A 22788-nucleotide genomic window follows, 5' to 3' on the forward strand; every position below is an offset into this window, starting at 1 on the left:
GCAGCTGCAAGGACAGTCATGGCTAGGCTGAAGACAAGTCCCCAGGCTGCTCTTGGCCAGTTCTCTCTGGGATGCCCCAAGCCATCCAGAACATTCTCATGATCCAGTGAGCTAGAGTGAACACCATGGCTGCCAGACCTGGGAGTCTGAGTCTCCTGTCAGGCAGAAAGAAAACTGAGTCCAGCAAGACACTGGGCATCTCAGGAAAGCAACCTGTACCAGGCAGGGGCTAGGGAGCTAGCTCAGTCAGTAAGATGCTTGCATGTAAGCGTGAAGACCTGAGGTCGAGCCCTAGAACTCACATCAAAAGCAAACGTGCAGTGGTGTATACTTATAAACTGAGCGCTGGGAAATCTCAAGGCAGATGCCTGGGTAGCCAGGTAGCCTGCAAGGCAGCCCCACAGCTTAGCTTACTTGGGGCAAAGCACCATGCCAGTGAAAAACAGGCCACATCTTACAAAGAAAGTTAATCACACACACACACACACACACACACACACACACACGCACACACACGCGCACGCACACACGCACGCACCCACGCATACACACTTTATCCCAAGTTGGCAGGGCAGTGGCGTTTATCTCAGGTGTCATTAACATGCCCATCTATCTTTAGTTTCTCTCCTGTCTCAGACCTACACCTCAAAGTCTCTTTGAGCCTCCACTGCCTGGAGGGTCAAATGTGAACAAATGTGCCTCATTCAACTCCTTCGTTTTTCGAGATGGGGTTTCTCTGTGTAGCCTCAGCTGTCCTGGACTCGCTCTGTAGAACAGGCTGGTCTCGAACTCATAGAGCTCCACCTGCCTCTGACTCCCTGGGTGCTGGGATTACAGGCGTGCGCCACCAGGCCTGCCGCCTTCTTCTTGATGTATGTATGCTACAGGGGACACTTTCAGTACACTAACGTCGGAGAGAAGAAATGCTGAAATGTTTATCCTCGAGTACCTCACCACGTACATGGAAAGCCAGAACTTAAGAGTCACCTGGATGCAGAGTTCATGAGCTGCTCTCTATGGCAGGTTGGTCACTTCTGTGAGACTAACTAAATATGCTTGCTATTCAAGGAAGAAGGTGGTAGGGTCTCAGGAAAACCCACAATAAAGCTGAAGAAGTCCTGAGAAACTTCCAAGGCTCCAGAGGCTTCTCCCTGAGGCCAGGGAGGAGGGAGTCTTAGGTGGAGTTGTTCCCCCAGGGTGTGTAGGAACCTTCAGAGAGGCAGCTTCTATGACTTGCCACACAGGCTGGGGCAAACAATTAATGACGCTCTTGTCTGAATCACCTATAACTCCTATGTCATCCCTCACACATATTCCTGTCTCCAATAAACTCACTGGTTCACCAAGCTGAACCTGTGTATAAAATCATTGGTTTGTTTTGCTGTCGGTGCCCTCTCTGAGGCTTTAACTGTCAACTTGACACAACATAAAGCCATCTGAGAAGGGACTCTGCCCAAATCGACTCGGTCTGTGGGTTCACCTGTGTGAACTGTCTTGTTAATTGATGTAGGAGGGTGCAGCCCACCGTGGGTGGTACCATTCCCTAGTCAGGTAGTTCTGGGGTGTCTAAGAAAGCAGGTTGAGGGTAAACCTGCAAATAAACAACCAAGCAATGTTCTTCATTGACTTCTGCCTCAGTTTCTGCCTTGGCTTCCCTCAGTGATGGGCTGTGGTCTGGAAGTGTAAACCACCAAAGACTTTCCTCTCCTAGGCTGCTTCTGTTAGAGTGTTTTATCATGCCAACAGGAAGAAATCCAGAACACAAAGGCGCACAGTGTTTGATCATGTCTCTCCAGGAAAACTTACACAGCAACCAGCCTGTCTCCAGTCTGAGACACGCACCTAGCCTCTTCCTGGGCCTCAACCCTTCCTGATCACAGTCTCAAACCCTGCTGTACACAGCACCTCTACTGAGTTTTTTATTTTACCGTTCTCTTTTTTACTGCCTAACTATATTTATTCTTAAAGAGTTTGAGTAATTTTTGCATGTTTCTGGAATTTATATAAATGGTGAAATATTGTCCCAGGGGTGGTTTTTTTTGTTTGTTTGGTTGGTTTTTTTGTTTTTGTTTTTGTTTTTTTGTTGTTGTTGTTGTTGTTTTTTGGTTTTTCGAGACAGGGTTTCTCTGTGTGGCTTTGGCTGTCCTGGACTCACTTTGTAGACCAGGCTGGCCTTGAACTCATAGCAATCCACCTGCCTCTGCCTCCCAAGTGCTGGGATTAAAGGCGTGTGCCACCACCGCCCGGCTCCAGGGGTGGTTTTTATCACCCAGTTTATTGCTGTTGTTATTGGTCAAGAGACTAGGTTTTACTTCTTTACAAAATTCTAGAACAGTCCATGGCGAGTGTATCTGCAGTTTGCTAACTAGCCCTTCTTTCTAGTGATAACACATAGTATTCGGCATGGACAGTGTTGACCTCAGATTGGGGCAATTCTGCACCTGAAGGGACCTGCAGTATTGGACACTGTCAGTGTATTATGGACCCCAACCATAAGGATCAGCCCAGTAAAGAGGCACATCTGCCTGGGACACATGGCCCACTTCAGGCTGATGCTGGCCACTGCCTGCCACCCGGTCCTGCATGGGATATGCTGTGCCTCAACTGTGTGTACATCCGCTGTGTGTAAATCTCCTCCTGGTCCCTATGAAGACATTCCTCGCATTTCAGTCAGCTGTCTCCCTCCACATTTAGGATAGCATCTCTACAGTTGTGCGAAGTCTACCATTTAGCCCAAGGATTAATATTAGTAATTAAGCTGGGCGTGGTGGCGCACGCCTTTAATCCCAGCACTTGGGAGGCAGAGGCAGGTGGATCGATGTGAGTTCGAGGCCAGCCTGGTCTACAAAGCGAGTCCAGGACAGCCAAGGCTACACAGAGAAACCCTGTCTCTAAAAACAAAACAAAACAAAAAATTAGTAAGTAAAACCGGAATAAAGAAAAGAAAGTTAAAGAAATGGCCCAGTGGTTAGGATCACTTGCTGTTCCTGCAAAAAAGAGAAGTTTGGTTCCTAGCATCCAGGGTGGAAACCTCACAAGCACCTGCACCTCTAGATCCAGGGGACCGGATGCCCTCCTCTGGCCTCTGTGGGTAGCCACACATAGGCACATACATGAACATAAAAACATATCATTAAAAACATTAGGATAAAGAAAGCAGAGATTGCCACAGGTCATAAAAACGAATTCTGCAGCACCTGGTGAGCTTAAAGGCCATGAGGTTAATGTTATTTGTAAGTTACTGCCGTTCAGTAGATGGTGACATTGTAAGAAGACACAACTGTGCCCATATATGCTCCTGACCCTGGATTCACAGCACTTTATTTCCTACCTTTTTTTTTTTTTTTTTTTTGGTTTTGGTTTTAGTTTTGTTTTTTGTTTTCAGTTTTTCGGTTTTTTGAGACAGGGTTTCTCTGTGTTCGCCTTGACTGTCCTGGACTTGCTTTATAGATCAGGCTGGCCTTGAACTCACAGAGATCCGCCTGCCTCTGCCTCCCGAGTGCCGGGATTAAAGGCGTGCGCCACCACGCCCTGTGCCTTTCCTAACTTAAAGAAATGCCCACATTATAAACGTGGCTGAGCATGCACAGACACACACGTGCCACTGTACCTTAAGATGACATTTCTCACTATCTGCAGGGCAAAATCACATAGACAGTGAGATGCTCATGGGTTATTTTTCAGTCCCTAATTTCAGCGAGTTTAGGCTGTGACTGTGAATCAGTCTGTCTCCCTCCCCTTCTCTCCTCCTCTCCCCCTCCCCCCACCCTCCTTTCTTCCTTTTCTTCTCTTTCTTGGCCCCCCTGCCCCCCAGCCCTGAGCAGAGCTGTTCTTATTGTTTGTGCACATGGACTGAGATTGTTTTATGAAATATTTATTAACAAGTAAATTACTAGAGCAGCTTGGGTGCTCTGCCAGTATCCCTCAGAATTGAAACTCCTCAATAATAATTCCCCTCGGAGCTACTCTGGACCCACTGAAGACTCTATAGAAGTGCCTTCTCACAGACACCCTCTGGAGGAATCCTCCAGCCCAGTCCTTTGAAGTGCTTGCATGGTTGGTTCACAATTCCAGCGGCCCTGCATCTAGAATGTGAAGAGCCCCACACCCCATGTTGGCACTAACTCAGGAGTAGTGGCCCCTTCCGCGACCTTTTCCCTTCAGCCATCTACAGCTGCCCAGGGTACAGTCCCTGCCCTGCCCTGGCCCTTCCAGGACATTCCTGATAGGACACAGACCTTGACCAACTTCAAAGCCATCCCAAGAAGAGGCAGACAAGGTCGTATACTGTTGAACCAGTCCTTCGGGCTGCCTTCAGCGTGGTCCTTCCATCAACCTCCCTCCACCACACTTCCCTGCGAAGAGAGTCCCCAGAAAGGGTAGGTCTCGGGAATAGGTAGGGAAGTGGTGTTTGAGATGCTACGTTGCCCCCAGGATGGGACAATGACCTTGCTGTCCTCACCTCAGCCTTGGGCTGCTCTGGCTCTGGTGGGACTCCCACATGTACACCCAGGGTCTGAGCCTCCCAGGTGCTCTCTTCTCATGAATGACAGCTTTAGTCCTGTTTCTGCTCTGTTACTTGCCCTAGCCTCCTCTTGTCCCCACAGGCTGGCCTGAGAAGCCACCCGGGCTGTGTTTCATTGCAAGCACTGGAAGCCACTGACACACAGAAGGCCAGGCTGGGCCAGGAGGCTTCCTTGCAACAGCCTCTGGTGCAGGTGGGGTTAGCACTCTCCTGCATCCCATCTCCCCACCCGTGCCCCCCAACCCCCAGTGCCCCATCTTCCCATCCCCCAATCCCACCACCTCCTTGTCAGCCCTGTCCTGGATTCAAGTGAGAAGAGAATAGCCTTCTAGCTCCTTAATCTTCTGTATCCGATCCCCCCACCCCCCAGTCCCCCATCTCCCCATCTCCCCATCCCCCATCCCTTTATGCTCCTTAATCTTCTGTATAACAGTACTCTCAATCCATCAGTCAGTCACCTTATGGGGACTGATCGGCGGGTCTGTTGTTCATAGAGAGGCTCATCTTGCTAGCAAACAGTTTTTCCTGCAGTTGCTTAATCGGTTCTGTCTCAGAGGTTCAGTGACGCAGGAGTTTATTTTGTCTCACCCACTCCCCGGCACAGAACACAGCCATGTAGATTCCTTAGGAGGCCCAGGTTACACCAAGGTATAGTGGATCCATCAAACTGTCACCTTCCCTCCAGATACCTGGCACCTGTGTGAGGCCCCAAGAACAGCTTCGGGCCAGTGACTAAGGAGTGTCGTTGCCAGAAATGGGGTGTTCACACCATCGTCTCTCACCCACCCCCTCTGAATCTGACTCTGGCAAGTCACCTCCTGGCACCTCCACCAGTCCCTATGATGGTCCTGTATGTGAAAAAAACTTCCTCTATGCAAAGGTCACCTGGAGCCTCAGAAGTGTGGGTGTTTTCCACACTTTTCTTGGTAGGAACATGAGTTGCTCATAAACAACCCAGACCTCCATCAGCAGGAGTACTAAGAAGCTTCCATTGTCCCCTGTACACCAGGACCAGTGTGGCCATGTCTATGCTCCAAGTGCAATCTTTAACATTCAGGGGTTATGATCCTTGTACATTAGAAACTTCCATTATTTAAATAAGAAAAAATTGAAGTTTGTTCCATTTCCCAAGAGTAAGAACTGCAAAGTTAGACAATACAGAAATCGGGCTGCAGGAGACTTAGGACACTAAGCATCCAGGGCTTCTGTGTGGAGCACTGGCTGCGATAATTTTTTTTCCCCCTGAGACAGAGTTTCACTGTATAGTCTTGGCTGTGCTGGACTCACTTTGTAGACCAGGCTGGCCTCGAACTCACAGAGTTCCCCCTGCCTCTGCCTCCCTGCGTGCTGTGCCACACCTGGCTACGCTGCTATTTGCATGTTTTAATTTAGGTTTTATTTTTCTTCTGTGCATGGCGCTGAACCCAAGGCCTGTCCCTGCTATAGAAATACTCTGCCACACCCCAGCTCTACTTGTTTCTTACCTGACCCTAAGAGTCTGGAACAGAGGACTGTGGGAATATCTACTGTATTCTGTCCTGATATGTCATATATAACCAAATTCTGAGCAGCTGGCTCAGCAGGGCTGGGCATTGCCATCTACTCAACATCTGCTAGTCCCTGCCTGCACTCCATGACACACTCCTACTCTGGTGCCACCTGAGGCTCTGCACATGTTTCTGTCATTTCCAGTGACAAAGTGACAGAGGGTGAGTTTTCTTCCAGCCAAAGATAAAGATGGTTTACAGATGGATACAAAGACCTCTCCAGCCAGAATGGTCCATCTTTAGACTTCCCTCCTGCCACTTCTGACAGGACATGGCCCTAGAATCCTGGGATAGATGTGTCTCCTCCACTCACAGGACATTCTCTGCGGCAGTCTTCAGATGCTAGCTCGCAGGCGGGGATGGAGATGCTTCCCAAACCAGTAGATGGGACCCCATCTTTCCCACCCACCAAGGGACACAGCAGCTGCTCATTCAAGAGCACATAAAGGGGAGTTAGAATGTGCCTCTGGGGGGTGGGCGCGGGTGAGTGAGACAGAAATAAAATCTGCACTTTCTTAAATAATAGTAACAGGAACTGCTGAAGCCAGGCGTTTTGTCCCACACTCAGCACCAAAGTCTGCTGTCCCTGGCAGATGCCCTGGGGGAAATGATCCTCCGCCCAGATCCCCATGAAGGAAAAAGGACTGAGCAGCTCCTTGGGTTCACAAGATTTCTCTCTCATCCTCCAGTGTTTTTCCAGGGCTGGCGGATCTGCTGATATGTGGGGGCTGCATGAACCACTGTGAGTAAGATCCTGCCATTGTTGTCAGCAATGTCTGTCCCCCCTCCTCCTGCACCCCGAATCTAGGAAAATGATGAGGAGCAGTGATACTTCCTGACTCTGCTTTTCAAAGGGTCGAGTGTGACTCTCAAGTGGCCACGCTCTCCACATCAATCTGAACCAGCAGTTCTCAAGATGAACTTCCTGGCTTCCCCGCGCGACAGGGATCGGGCATTGCCAGAGTGATGGGAATTCCCACTACTACATGTTCCATAACTCAGGAGCACTGGAGTATCACAGAGTCAACGTGTTCCAAGCCCTCGAGACCACACCAGCAAAACACACAAACAGCGCCATGGGTCACTGCCCTGTCACGTCCACTCTGAAGGGCTGTGGGTGTGGGACTGTGAGGCAAAATGAATGGGCTCCTGGGCCATGCGTCCTCTCCAAAGGGAGAATTCACACTGCCAGGCTGTTATTGTCCACACTGATTAGCCTCACCGTTTCATTCTAGGGTCACTTCCTAGCTAGATGGGTCTAGCCTCAGTCCATGGCCACATGCAGCCAGGATAGCTATGCAGATGGCCTAACACAACAATTGTAAACGTACTTAGAATATTCTAAACGTTTAGGAAAAAAAACCTCATAACTTGATTGTAGAGCTCTCAAGCATGAACTCTATAGATGTCAAGGTCAAATGGTTGGACACGCGCCTGTGAGGTGCTTCAGTGTCTTCTCTCAAGCAGATGTGTGCAGCAAACACACAGTGCTGTGGCATTGGTTTCTTAGGGAATACATAGGCTTATGGGTCTGACTTCCCCATGGAACATACCCGGCGGCACCCACACCCCACTCCCACCTGTGCCAAGCTTGCTGATGTCCTGGGGATAGGAGGGGATCTATTGTACCTCAATGTCGTGACAATGGGTCCTGAGAGCTGGTAGAGAAGCCTGCTACTCCATCAGCATTCTGAGGGGCAGCTGAACTGCGCATACGCAGTGCTCTCACCACATACCCTTGAAATTCAGAATGTAAGGTCTTCAGAAACTCAGAAACTCCTCGGCAGAACTAAAGAGTGTTAGGGTGATTACTGTGGACACCTCTGCCAGCCAAATTCCTTCTGAGCCAGCCCACAGCCTGATGCTCTCTTTTTTGTTTTGTTTTGTTTGTTTTGAAACAGGGTCTCTCTGTGTTAGCCTTGGCTGTTCTGGATTCGCTTTGTAGACCAGGCTGGCCTCAAACTCTCAGTGATCCACCTGTCTCTGCCTCCCGAGTGCTGGGATTAAAGGCGTGCATGGCCACTGCCCAGTACCTGATGCTCTCTTAAACCTTCCCCCGTACCCTCAGACCTTTGGGTGGAGCTGAAGGTCTTGCTGGCCAGGTGTGAGTAAGTGTGGAATGTTCTGATCTTGGTTGTTTGTCCTCCCCAAGCACGGCTTGCAGGTGTCACCTGGGGAGCCCTGCTGGGGGCCTCCACCCCTTGAAACACCCCGAGCTCGCCAAACCTGTCTCTAGGTTCACTGCTTCCTCCTCACTGAAAGCTACTGCATGTAGGCAGCAAGCACATGAGTGTTCAAGGTCACTGGGTGGCCATGATCCTTGGTGCTCACTGACTGTTTCATATGACCTCCAAGGGAGGCTTAGGAGTCATGTCATGCTGGGCTTTGCCTTAGGGTCCCTCCTGTCATCAGCAGGGTCTCTGAACTTCATGCTGCAGCCTCTTCTTTGATAATATAAAAAACGATGCTTTACTGGGTTGCTGGGGGCACAGCCTAGCTGGCATCCTACCCGGATCCAACATTGCACCACCAGCCTCAGCTGCCTTCCTCTCCTGCATAATCCAGTTCCCCTTGCAGCCCACGGTAAACACACACAGGGCTCTCAGCACCAGAAGAGGGTGCCACCAACTGCCAGGACCTGGTGCAGAGGTGTCATCGTCACACGCCCCTTCTTGGGGTCTGATCTGAGGAATGAGGTGCTAGAAACCTGAACATCATCAGACATACCCAAATGACTAGAAGAACCTTCTAGAACAGTTCCTGTCCAGCTCCTCGACTCTGAAGATACCATCTGGTCAATGTTCTTTGAGTGTCATGAACATCTATCTGCCTGTGGCAGCTGCACGGGGGTGGGGGGAGGGGCTGGCCAGGCTGCAGGATGGGCCACTCCCAAAGTACATATTACACTCAGACATTCTGAGTTAGTTCAGCATGGAGATCTATCCAGGGCCTGTGAGGTAGCAGCCTAGATCATTTAAGGCTCTACCACCAACAGACTTGTGACTTTGATCAGGTTTTGAACACGTCTCTTGTCACAAGGCAGGAGTGAGGCTCCCAGAACAGACACCCAAGGGCTTTGAGGACCCAAAGCCTAGGAAAGGCTGAGCCAGGATCAGCCAACAGCCATGCTCACAGACATCTGAAGCCTGGTGTCACAGCATACTTTCTTTTACAATGACTAAAAAGCTTTTAATCCACTTTATTTATTGATTCTATTATTATTAGTTTCTGATGTCACACATAATACTGTTTGTTCAGTCCTGCCTGTGTGACATAATGCTCTGTAGGTGTCAAGCTCTTTGACCCACTAAGATCTGGCTTATTGCTGCTACGACTCCCTACTTTATAGGGAAGGTCAAGACTGCCAGTGTCCTGCCGGTGAGTGGACTTCAACACCTACATTTGCAAGCACTGGAGTCCTTACTTTGGCCTTTTCCTTGACTGGATGTTACAGAGTTAGAACCATTTTTATTAAGAAAAGAGACAGAGAAGTTGAAATTCAAACTAAGTTCAGATTGTTGTTTAATTTATTTTAGCCTTTTTTTTTTTTTTTTTTAAAGAAAAAAGAGAAATGCATTTTCTGTAACTATATGAGATTATGGAACTTACTGTTACTAGTCACAGACCCAAGAGCAATGCTCACACTCCGACCTGGCCTCGGGTATTGAGGCTGCTTCTCCGCCAGCCCTACTTCTGTCCCCGTTGCAGCTGCCAGTTAGAGCTGTGGGCACAACTAGAGCCATGCTTACAGCTTTCTCATGTTCACACATGAAGATCCAGCCACAAGACGAAAATACGTGGGGCCTGATAGTCTCACATCCTCCCAGAATGACCTACATTAACCTCTCTCGGGAGGCAGATTCTGAAGTGTAACGTTGCCTACCCAGCTCTGTTTCAAGGCTGGAAATTTCCACCCAGCCACTCACAAATGCCGATGCTTAAATATAAATAGTCTCCGAGATGCAAAACTCATCATCCAATGACCTGAAAGTTCTCAGAGGGCCTCTCAGGTGTGACACAGCTATGACCTGTCCTGTATGGGGCACTGCCGAGTCCTAAGTAAGGCGTGTTTATCAATGCCTCTGAAATGAAGGTTGACTCAGTTCTGATATTTGCCACCAGGAAGACACAAGTGGAAAGCCTTAGGATGGCAGCAGAGGGTGCCTGAGAGGGACAGGACTGGAGTTGTTAGGGACACAGACCCACCCCTGGTGGCCCTAACAAGCCATGTTCAGCCACCTGCCCCGAATATGTTGATTAAAGAGACAAAATAATACTGAACAGCAGAGAAAGAAAATGTAATGTAACCACATTGGGAAAACAAGTAAGAGGTCCAGTGACCCCAAAGTCCACCTTCAGGCTCAGGTTTAAGTAGAGGGACGGAGAGTATATATAACTGAGCATCCCGGTCAAAATGTCTGCCCACCCACCATGGACCAATCAATGTCTGGGCTCTGGGTTCTCCTGCAAGGTGGTCTGACAGGCTGTCAGAGAGGTGTGAAATCTAGTCCTGGGGTGGGGGTGGCGGGGAAAGTTCCTCTTTGGCTTTTCCTTCTGTCAGCCTGAGATTCCTGGGGAAATTCCAATGTTTTGGGGACGGTTGTTAAAGTCTGTTGGCCGTGGAGGAGGCACAAGTGTCTCCAGGAAGTTCCTTCAGTCTATACAGGGAACAGAGCTCAGAGCCCTCTGTAGCCTCTAAGCCCCAGCACTTCTGTCCCTCACAAGACGGGGAGCTAAGGACACTTCCACATGGGGTTGCTGGGCGTGTGGTCATGTGTCAGTGTCTTCAGCAACACCGCAGTTATCGCTCATGCACACTTCCTTCTTTCAGGGAGAGGTTTCCGCCACCTCCCTGACAAGCCCCAGGAAACAGAAGAGGGTTCACTGTGTCACTGTTACTCTCTGCCACAAATTTGCAGCTCGCTTCAGTCTGCTGTCGGTTCAGAGAATTGACACTCGGGAACTCTCGTCCCTCTTGCAAAATGTTAACTCTACAACCACAAAAAAACAAAAACAAAACAAAACAAAACAAAAAACAAAACAAAACAAAACAAAAAAACTGAGGCAGAGAAGCAAACCGTGAAAACACAAGCCAGAGAAGTCACCAGCCCCAGGGGGTCTCCTTGCATTAAGGCAGGAGCCCCAAAGGTTGAACAGATCATATGTGTGATAGTGCTTAGCACTTTACAAGGTGGCTAAATTAAGCCCAAAGGAACTATCAGGCCAACGTCTCAAGAAGGCCAGGGTCCCCTGGGAGGGCACAACATAGCACCTCCTGTTCCTTCCAGTCAGTCCTGGGCCTTCCAGTTAGACAAAAGGGAGAAACCATGCTTTTCTTACATCTACGAGGACACAGAGGCACAGACATGACAAAGTGCACTCCTGGAGTTCAGTATTGCTCATCCTCCGACATGCCCAGGGTGGAAGTGACTCAGCTGGGGCAGGGGAGCCCTCCGGATTCCAGCTGGCTTAGTAGATCCACAAACCAGTCTCAAAGGGAAATTCCGAGGTTTGGGAACCCATCCTGGTCCTTTTCCAAGGCTGGTCATAGAGAGAGCTGCCTCTTATGCCTTCTCCTGTTCTGAACTTAGAAGTGAATAGGACCATTTGCAAGGAGTCAAGGACCAGCAGTGTCTCTTCAAAGAGGGTGTGACCTGGAGCCATAAGCTCTCTTTGACTTTAAACAGCCTTTTAGAAGCACCCCTGACCCCACAAGACTGATCAAAACTTCAAGGCCATAGCCAGCACACAGAGAAGGTTGTAGAGTTCTGGTATCTGCTGTGTTATTCCCACCCAGCCACAAACCCCAATTAAGCTTAAACAGGAAACATGTTGGAAGAGCTCTCAGTTTTGGGTGCCTTTTGGACCTGGGGTGGAGAAGTGAACAGGGCTTTGCACTTCGCAGGAATGCGGAGCATCAGGACCACTTGAGCCCTCTAGAGCAGCAACATCCTTCTCTTAGCAACAGTGGCGCGAGCAGCCAATCGCGCAGCTCCCCGCGGCCGCCAGCTGGAGGTTACTAGCGAGCATTGACCGATAGTAACCCCGGCGCAGGCGGCGGCGCCAGGCAGGCATGCACTGCGCCTGCGCAGCAGCACACACCTGCCCCGCCCGCACCTGCACGATAGAGGAAGACAGCGCCCTGCTGTATCTCCTTCTAGTCATTGAGAATTCAGTTTCCTAAGAACTCAGAAATCCTGCGGGCAGCCTCCGCCAAGCCTGCAGCCAGGTTTACATGTGAGCGATGGAGCCAGTGTGTCCCGGCTGCCTGTAGGATGTGCACAGAACCACAGAGGGAGGGGAGGGGTGTTCTAAGCAATTAAAAACCCGTCCCTTGGCCAGTGCCTCCAATACTGGGGCCGTGTAGATGACAGTTGGCTGGAATGAACTATTCTCTCATTCATATTCCTAATGTTTACATTCATGTGTTTCTCTCTCTCTCTCTCTCTCTCTGCCTCCCCCCCTCTCAGCCCCCCCCCCCCCACCCTCAATTTCTCTCTGGGTGAAGATGTGTAAACTCCACCTTGGAGAGTGAGCAGAGATCCAATGTACCCAGCAGGCGCTGGAGGGGTTCTGAACTCTAGGTAGAGGCCAAAGCTGCCTCTTGCCCAAGCCTGAAAGATCCGCCCCCACCTCACCCCCCTCACCCCTCCCCCCGCCGCCCCCAGAACCTTCACTGATAGAGGCAAAGAGGCCTTCTTGTGGACACCCACAGTGCTTATCTCCTGAGGAAGAACACAACACAGGTCATCTTACGTGTGTCTGGGCCTCCTGAAACATTTTGAGGCAGGAGTTAAGCTCTGGGGTAATGAGACAATGTGGGAAAGAAAACAGTAAACATTTGCTATTTTTAATTGAAAATAAGCACGACTCTCTCAAAAGTGGGAGAAGAGGCGTAAGACAGGGACCTCCTACAAATCATGCTAGGATGCCTGGCCCAGGGGCTTCTGGGCAGAGCCACCAGTTGCCACATGACAGGCACAGAGCAGGTGACGAATGCTGTTCCTCCTCTGAGCTCTATCTACCCTTACTAGTTACAGAGAACCTTCTGGCTAGGCCCCTGCCCTGCTGCCCACAAGCATCACTGTGCTGTGTAACCACAAAACAAAACTGGAACCCCATTTCCTGGATGGCTGCATGTCATGTCCCTCCTGTCCCCCATCAAGGCTGTCCACCCTGATGCACTTGGTTATTGTTTTGTTTTGTCCCTGGGCAGGCTCTTATACTGCCTGATTTGTGAGCCTGGCTACAGAGTCCCAGAAGCAGAGTCAACTCATGAGCCTTACCCAAACACTAATCTTAGCTCACAAACATTTTCTAAGAATTAGCCTTGTGCAAGCACACCTGTGCTGTCCTGGAGTCTCAGTTCCTGATGGCTGAAATGATCACACGGGCTGACTTGTAGGGTGGGATGATGCAGATGGCTTGCCCCCGCCCTTGTCCCCGCCCCCCCCCCCCCCACTTCCAACACGGGAGTTCAGGCCAGGGTAGGCCTAAGGCTCCTGTTGGCTCCAAGATCTAGATTCTAAATATACGTCTTGGCTGGACATAATCACAGCCGCATTGACATCAAATGCCACTTACCCCACTGCGCAGACGTGGCTAACAACACACAGCTAGCTCAGCGGATGGCGAAACTATTGGCTTTGGGCCATGTAGGATGGACCCAGCAGGCATGTTAACCTTCCTTGACTCTGGAGAGCCCTTTGACACCTTTTCTCGAAGGAGCGAAGCTCTAGCAATAGACATATCTGATTTGAAGGTACCTTTTCCTCTGCATAGTAGGGATTTTTATCAGCATTTGTCTCGTGAAGAACGCACCTTGAAACCATCACCTCGATTGTGTAGTGCAGTCTTAACTATATTTAATCTGACCCACGTGGTTGCCTCTTTTCCTTAAACGAGGGAATCTGTTGGCTAAAACTGAACTCAAAGAGAGCAGGTGTGTGGTTGCTAAACACTGTTTGCCTGCCAGTTTATAAACAAAAGAATTGGTTTTATGTTCAGCAAGCTGTCAGCCGCGGTAATTTCTTGAACCAGGAGAATGGGCTTCGGTTTAGAAAGGTCTTTTGCCTCAGAAGGTGGAGGTTTCTGGATGCAAGCCCACACTGAGGTGCTAAATGCAAGCAAGCAGGGCACAGGGCAAGCGTGGCAAGAATGTCCTTGGAAAATGAAATAGCGACACTAATACCTGCCAAGCAGCAGTGCACAGGCCTGCAAAGCCATCCTACGGAGGCCAGATGGCCCAAGAACAGGGCCAATCTTGGGAAAGTGACAACGGGGTCACATGCCCAAATAAAGAAATGGCCAGACAGAGTGCCCAGGGAAATAAGAACCCAGGGTCAATGTCATCAGTGCACCTGACCCAAGTCCAGAGGTGTCGGCCCTGACCACACAATGCTTTGGAAACACATACCTCTGACTCCAGACCTTACCTGGAGATAGCTGGCTCCTCCTGTGGGCAGACTAGATGGAAAAGGTGTGCCAGCCAAAAGAAGGGAGACCCAAGACCCTGGCTGCTGAGACCATAAACTAGCAAGTCAATGGCTCTCACTGCTCTGTCTGGCGAGTCTATCATCAGTCCCTCAAATTCTATTTTTAGACCACCAAAGAAGTTCCTTATCACCAAGGGTGCTGCTTTCAGGACCCCGAACAGATGGCCTACCCATCTGTCCCCAGGAGTCACCAAATACTGAAGGGCAAGGACTGACCTAAGAGTTCACCAAGGCAGCAGATGGCCACTGGGGTACTCTCCAAAAACACTTAAAGTCACAAGAAGTCTCTGCAAGTGGCCTGTGGTACACGCTGCCTGAAAGTGAGCCTAAATAAAGCAAACAGTGTGTTCAAAAGCAATTTCTGTTTGGGCCCAAAAGAAAGCCCAACACTAGACAGGCCAAGAGGGTCAATGGAATTCTTCCATGCTAATGGCCCGTGAATCTCCCTTAAAACCTGAGCAACCTAACACTATCCTGGGGATCCCTAGAGCCTGGGCTCCCCTTCCCATTCCTGATCTTGGGCGTTTGGTTGAAGTCCAAGTCTCCTAATGGAATTCCTGAAAGGGGTTTATTAATGGCACATTCCACTCATTTTAGCCAGCCTGTAATGACAAGCCTTGTGAAATAGTGATGGAAATTAAGAGAAAGCAGACCTCAATTTGAGAAGGGCGTTCAAAGGCCTTTCATAACTCAGAAGCAAACCAATACACATAATCGGGCTTGGAGTTGCCTGGACTGCTTAACTCCTTCCTGGTTGGTTTGGCAGGGCTGGAACTGGTGGATTCGGTTTCAGCATAGGCTGTGGTGTATTCTACTCTGTCCATGGCATGTGGCATGTGGAGACATGGCCTAGCCTGGCTAAAGGGCAGGAAAGAAAATGTGCGGAAGGCCTGGGCTTGATTGCATTTGCTCTCAACCTAACCCTCACAGCTAGGTGACCTCTACAGGTGTATTTAATTCCTAAGAGCCATGTTGTTGGCTAGGGAGAGAGTTGCTCCCTGCCATCAGCCCCCTTCTCTGTCAAGGATGCAGGACAGACACATCTCTCCGGAGGAGGATGGAATTGTAAAGCCCATTAGATAGGCATATCAAAGGTTACATTGAAGCAGGACCATGAGACAGGAACCAGGACAAGCACAAATAACTCCATCTGTATTGTGGTGGTCCAGGGTGAACTGCCTGTCTCAGGGGCAGCCAAGACAACCACAAATAACTCCATCTGTACTGTGGTGGTCCAAGGTGAGTCTTCCACCCGCTCCCTCACCAGGGGGAAGCACTCATGAGGTTCCTTGCAGGGAACTGATCTTGGTTTGAAACACGACAAGCTGGTTTCAAGTTGGTCTTTCCTGCAGCCACGACCTTGAGATGGGCAGAGGGGGTCAGAACACCTCCTGCAGCGGCTTCATGAGCCAAGCTAGCTGAAGAAGTTCCCTCAGTCAGTCAGCTATGCAGGAAACCACTCAGAGGTGTTTGGGTGGCAGAGGGGACAGTAGACAGAGTACCCCAGCCATTCTGTGACGTCAGCCAACCACGTCGTAATGGAAAAGAAACGTGGAACAGCATAAGACCCCATCACTCTCAGCTCCTCAGTTCTACCATGTGTATTCATTGTTTTTAGGGGGATACTTAGCAACGCCACCATCCAGGAAGCATAGGCTGTCTCCCACAGTCACTGTGGCCTGGGGGGGGGGGCACTGCTCCCATCAGTCCCCTAACACAACAGCCAGTGTGACGGCACCAAAGACGAGATTGTTCCGAGTCATTTGTCCCATCAGCTCACACTACGTGAGTGGGGTTCCTTGAGGGAGAGTAATTACCAGATCAGAAGCCGGTGAGATGCTCCTTGGGGTGTGCTGTTTCCTCCCGAGACAGGCTCCTTTCACAATTACGTTCCCTACCAGGAATCTATTACATGATCTAGTTTGTCCTCCAAAGACATCATTAATCATAAGATGAAAACTTAAATACAATTGAAAATACATGTTTGGTTAAGCACTACTGTCAATTCTTAGCAGTCCGTCCAGTTCCTAGATGTTACAGAGACAGAATGGCCGCTCCTAAAGCTACGGGCGGTATTGCCTCTCCCTGACTCCCTTTCCTCCTAGCAGGACAGACTATGCATCCTCTTACTGTTCCTGCTTTCTTTAACATGACAAAGTATTTATAGTGTCACTGACTTCAGAAGGGCCAGTGTGGTAGCTCCACATTCTGGGAGGAATTGAGGAAGGAAGTGGTTTCCATGGGGTGGGGTGGGGTGGGGTGTCTACAGAATAAGTAGTCCAGCATCCATCTGGGTAATGGAAGAGAACAGCTGGGGCCCCTCTCTAGCTTTGACTTCGGGCAAACGGCCTCTGCTCCCAGACTCCTACTGGCCTTCTCAACCTATAAACCCGACAGGCTAGACGCCCTCCTAGAGCCCCTCACTCCTATAAGTCAAGTCAGGAGCCTTCCCTCCAGCAGTGCTGTGTGGCAGCCAGCCCCTGAGTTACAGTCAGCTCAGCACATGGGGCGAATCTTAAAAGCCAACAACCAATCAACTCGATATACAGACAGCAAAACTAATCAGGTGGCAGCGTATGAGAAGTGGCTTCTATGCTGAAGGTCACCTTGGAGCCTCACAAAGAGGATGGCAGATTCAAAAATCACTATGGGGGGGGAGGGGGTGGGAGTAGGGGGGAGGAGAAGAGAGGGAAAGAGGCAGCCAGGATATAAGCTCACCACTCCAGTTACTGCTGGAGCTCATGAGGGTCCCTAGCCATCAGAGGACTGAGAGAGGAAAAGGTCCCACAGAGGGATCTTTGGACATTCAGGAGCAGAGGTGGCAGCGGGGGATGGGGGTGGGTGGGGGGGGTGGGGTTTCATGTGGAAAAAGGGCAGGGGATCCAGAGGTGTAGAGTGTGTCAGCCAGCCTGATGCCTGGTTCTGGGTAAAACAATGTGCACTTTATCAATGGCCTGCTTCTTCCTGTGTGTTGAGGAAGTTCAGAGTCACCAAGATGTAGCACTGAAGAGCGCACTGGTGCTAAGAGGGAAGTTATAGGGGTGTCTGCAACTCATGCCATTCGCAGCTGATGGGACAAATGACTAGACTTTACTGAAAGGGCCTTGCAGGTTAATGACTATTTCCCCGGGGGGGGGGCACCTGAGCCTCCAGGAAGAGCCCTGTTTCCCTGCTGGCTGCATGAAAGTGAGCCATATGGCTCAGAAGTGAGCAAGGCCTGGCCACCATGTTGGGCTCCACCGAGTCGGCAATCACCACGCAAGCCATCACACTATACAACACTGCCTGAAACACACTACTGCAGATTAAAAAAAACAAAAAGCCAACAACAGGAACACACCAGATTGAGCATGTCTGTCATCCTCTGACTCATGAGCAAGTCCCGCAGGGCTCACGCTCGGCTCCTCCCATGCCCGAACCCACAGAGGTTACTACAGGGCAAGCAGCCATCCAGCTGAATAGCCATGAAGGGGCTGAGAAGGGACACTTGTTAAGTGTCTCAGCCTTGTTAAGATTCCACTACCTGTTGGCTGACTCTGATGGTGAATGCGCCCTGTTTACGGAGGCGGACGCAGCACCTAGAGGGTTGCCCCTGGATTTCAACTCAAGATGCTCCCATGGTTTGATGGCTCATCTGAGTGCCGGCTTGATAGAACTTAGAACACCCATAGAGACAGGTATCTGGGCGCTTCTGTGAGGGACTGTTACCTAGATTAGGTCAACTGGGGTGGGAGGACACACCCTAAACGTGGGTGGCAGCATGCCATGGGCTGGGGTCCTGGACTGAGTAAAAAGGAGAAAGAGAGCAGAAAATCACCATTGTCACTCCCTGCTTTCTGAATGGGGATACAACCGGCCTCATGCGGGCCGGATACAGCTGCCTCATGTTCCTGTTGTTATGACTAGTCTGCCATGATGGCCTGTACCCACCACCTCTGAGCCAAAACAACCCTTTCTCCCTTAACTTCTTCCTGTCAGGCATTTTGTTGCAGTAGATGAGATAAGCAAGTAACACACAAGGCTTTGAACCTCCAAACTCCTACATGGCAAGGCGTCCTCACCTTTAGTGTGGGTTTTCAAACCCCCGAGACCACACACAACACATGTTCAGAGATCAATCACTGTGCACCTCACAGGTGTGCCACGATTTATCCACACTAACCAATAGGCCCCATTTGGTACATTTTTTTTCCTGTAAAATCTGTATATTCTTACTTTGCAATTGGAGCAGGCTCCACAGAGTGGGCCCGTGGCTGAGCCTGGCGCAGTTTCTTTCTTAACAAAAGAGGCTGGCACCTGGAAACGTGAGTATCAGATGACAGTGCCCTACAATCAGCCTTTGAGAGGGGACTGGGCCTGTTCCTGGCTGTGCACACCCAGACACAATTGTTAAACAACCACTGAGCTTTGAGGACCTGGGGGATTGGCTTCTCAGGTTTCCAAAATTGTGTTTACCACCAACACCAGATTGCCCATGCCCATGATCTCACATGCTTAGTTTCAAGGGGCAGGAAAAAAGAAAAAAAAGGGGGGGAAGAAAAGAGGAGACGATGAAAAACTTAAAAAAGAGTATAACTTGGTTCTCCTGGAAAAAAAAATATGTTGTGGCAATATTTAAGGTAAGAGTGCCCTGTCCCCAACCCCGCCCTCACCTCAAAAAAATATCAGTCTTTAGCCGGGCCTGGTGGCGCACGCCTTTAATCCCAGCACTCGGGAGGCATAGGCAGGTGGATCGTTGTGAGTTCGAGGCCAGCCTGGTCTACAAAGTGAGTCCAGGATGGCCAAGGCTACACAGAGAAACCCTGTCTCGAAAAACCAAAAAAAAAAAAAAAAAAAAAAAAAATCAGTCTTCTGGTGGGACCTGATTCATTTTGGATGTCCCAGGTTCCTTTCAAGTTTCTAATTTGCATGTGGTGACTCAGTAGACACCAGGGACTGCCTGGTCTGTTCCCCAGCTACCCAGTGACTTCTACAAATAGCAGACTAGACTGGGAAACAAACAAACAAAAAAAACCAGTCAGAAAGGTGCATGCACTCAAGCTGGGTGGTAGTGCTTGCCTATAATCCCCAGTGCTTGGGGAGGCAGAGGTAGGCGGCTCTCTGTGAGTTCGAGGCCAGCGTGATCTACAAAAGCGAGTCTAGGACAGCCAAGGCTACACAGAGAAACCCTGTCTCGAAAATAAACAACAAAACAAAACCAAGTGAGACAAAAAGAAAGACCTGTGCACTCAAACCTCAGGCAGCCGAGAATGAGGGACTGTGGTTGAACAATTGGGACCATCAAGGTCCTTTGGCATATGACAAGGTCCCTCATGACACGGTTTTCTGGGATCTCCTCTTCCCCACCCTCCCATTTTAATGGACACAGCTTATTTTTATGGCAGGCTGTTTTTCACTCTGTGGGCCACCAGCACCATACATTGACGAGTCCTTCCAAAGATCTAAAATAAACCAGTTGGTTCCCAGAAAGGCTATGCCAGACCCTGGAATGCTCTTCAACAGTTGACACTTGGGAGGCAGCACCCCATTTTCTCTGAATGGCTAGAAAACTACTCCTCTTTAAAAGATGGGCATAAAATGAGTGCCTGCTAGGGAGGACCGTCATGCTAAGACCAAGCAAACCCTGATGCTGGGTGAGCTCTGAGAAATCCTTTATCCGGTCCCCAATATTGGACAATGCCTTGTCCAAGAAACATAAGAATATCATGGATACATTTGCATCCTGTCCCCAAGGTACCTCATTAGGGATATGTACATACTCCCCAAATCCAAAATATATACGCAGTCAAGAAGCATTTCTAGTCCCAAGCATTTTCAGCAGGGGACACGGAACCTGTACCAACACCGCCGAGTTGAGAGCCACTGAGAACTCTGAGGTCACATAATCCAGCCTGTGTATTTATTTCACAGGAGAGAATTCAGCTGTGGATCGGTGAAGGCAGGGCTGTGTTGCAAGAAAAAAAACATCTCAGCCTTCCAAACTGCAGACCAAGGCTCTCTCCCGAAACAACCTGTGGTTTCTTTCACGACTCCCCGAAGCCCAACCACCCATTCGCTGCTGCTCCCTACCTTTCTTCCGCCACCAGGGTCCCTCGGGAACAGAGTAGGAAAGGTCCTTGAATTCGATGTTCACAGCTGCCCTCCGAGGCAGGGAGGAAAAGCGCTGGGCCTCCGTGAGGTTATTGTCCACCTTTTTCAGGTGCCCGTTTAGCAGGTCTGTCTCCACGTCATCCACGTTGCTGGACACAACCTCGTCCACCGACACGCACACGGACTTGGGCTCTGTCATTGCTGCAGAGTAGCTGCTGGCAGTCTAGAAAGGAGAGCAGAGGCGATAAGTAAGATGCATTCAATGTGCTCCTTGGAGAGAAAGAGCATCAAGAAGCATGCCGCTGGCTTCAGGGTCATCAATTATCCATAGAGATACTTTTTAGACTTTGAGAGTACCTTTGGCCCCGGAGGAGAGAGAGGCCACCTGCAGGAACTGTCCTAGCGAACTATCCCTTTTGCTTCTAGTAAAAGAGGCACCTAAGATAAGATGCCAAACACATCTACTGTCTTCCTTTAGGATCTCGAAATCTGATCATAAAACTTTAATACGTGACTTGCTTTCCTCCATGGGCTCCCATGGAAAGTCACCTCCTTCCACTCTACTCATAAAAACCTCAGGGAAGACACGAGAGAGGCTACAAAGAACAGTGAACAGCTGAAACCGGCCTTTTTAAAATGAGATGTTGTCACGTGTTTCCTGTGCACCCCCTCCTGACGTGTCCCGGGCAGCATTATTAAAGTACTGGCCTGTGGTGGCTGATCACATTTTACTGTCACATTGCCTAGATCCCTGTAACTCCATGCTTGCATGTCTTTCTAAGAATACTGGAGGGCTGCAGTAGTTGGTGTATTTTCTCTGTTATACAGGCGAGGAAACTGAGGCACCAATGACTTAAGGTGCTGGCTGGGAGCGGGAGTGAGGCCTAACCCTGAGTCATTAAAACACGTGGAGATGCTTCCTGTATTAATTACCAAGGCACCCCTTAGCTAGCATAGGTGGGGCCTCAGAAAAGCCTCCAGCGCTATGTCATACACAGAGGCCTTGAGGCCTTAGCTTTAGCTTTTAAGCCTTTCAGGAGGAATCAAATGCACACTGCAGGTGGGCCAAGACCCAGGAGTATTTATGCCAAGCAAGGGGTTTGCTTTTCTAATGGCTTGGCAACCTGGGCTTGATCAATAAGCTTCAGGAACCTCCAAACACAGCAGAACCCTAAAGGGACAAGTTGTACTAAAGTGTTTCTTCTAGCTGTCTCCTCAAGACTAGGTACTATGTCCAAAAGCGTGGGCCTTCTGCAGGCTCAGCCAGGCTGCTGATAGTGTATGGGGGGGGGGGGAGTGGGGGAAGCCCACCCCTCCTCACCACTTCTGGTCACCAACCAAGGCCACTATGAGGCACTGTTGTTGTCCTCACTTCTTGAGGGTTGGGGAGGTGACTCAGTTGGTAGGATGCTTGCCCAGCACACTGCACAAATCCTGGCTCTGCCCCTGAGCACTGTGGGAACCTGATGCACCAAGTGCACGCCACAACTCTAGCACTTGGGAAGCGGGGGACAGAAGATTCGAAGTTCAAAGTCATCCTCAGCTACAAAGTGAGTTTGAGGCCAGGCTTAAGGAAAAATAACCCACCAGCGAAAATCTCTGGAACCCCGACAAGCCGTCTCCCACCCACAGAAAGCATGCAACAAACCACGGAAAAGCTGGCATTGTGGCATTTGGGGGTTCAGAGTCTAGTGGTGAGCTTGGGGGGGGCTCTGGATGCATAACACAAATAGGGCATGGAAGAGGTGGGCCTAGGGATTCAGAGTCTCTTAGTGATGGAAAACAGAGCTTTGCACTTCGGAAAAAAGATGTGTGAACCACAAATACACCCCCAGCCCCATGAGTACCTCCTAATTCTCACTGACACTCCTGCTGAGTGAAAGAAAATAAAGGTATAGAGACAATTCTTGGACTCCAGCTTGGGGCAGCAGCATGAATCATATATGTTCTTTCTACTGTCGAGAAGGGCAGGTTCAAGACTTTGCTCAAGACTTTGAGACCCACAGAGTCCAGTGGAGAGCAACCATGTGCGGCCTCAGGCGCCTTCCCTGTTAAGCCTCTTGAAGGGGTGGGTCACCTTGTCAGAGTTCAGTGGCTCTGGAGAAATGCACCCAGCAGGTACAGGGGCCTT

At 50.0% G+C, this 22788-nt stretch overlaps 1 protein-coding gene across 1 annotated transcript in view; it reads right to left on the minus strand.

Annotated features, from left to right (window-relative positions):
* Positions 1-22788, minus strand: part of Abcg1 (ATP binding cassette subfamily G member 1) — a 57040-nt gene that overhangs the window by 29955 nt on the left and 4297 nt on the right. Inside the window, exon 2 of the mRNA XM_051153388.1 lies at positions 20637-20880. Within this exon, the coding sequence (XP_051009345.1) occupies positions 20637-20880 (244 nt within the window). The remainder of the gene's footprint in view (positions 1-20636; positions 20881-22788) is intronic.

The sequence above is a fragment of the Acomys russatus genome, chromosome 11, assembly GCF_903995435.1.
Source record: "Acomys russatus chromosome 11, mAcoRus1.1, whole genome shotgun sequence".
NCBI classification, from domain to species: Eukaryota; Metazoa; Chordata; class Mammalia; order Rodentia; family Muridae; genus Acomys; species Acomys russatus.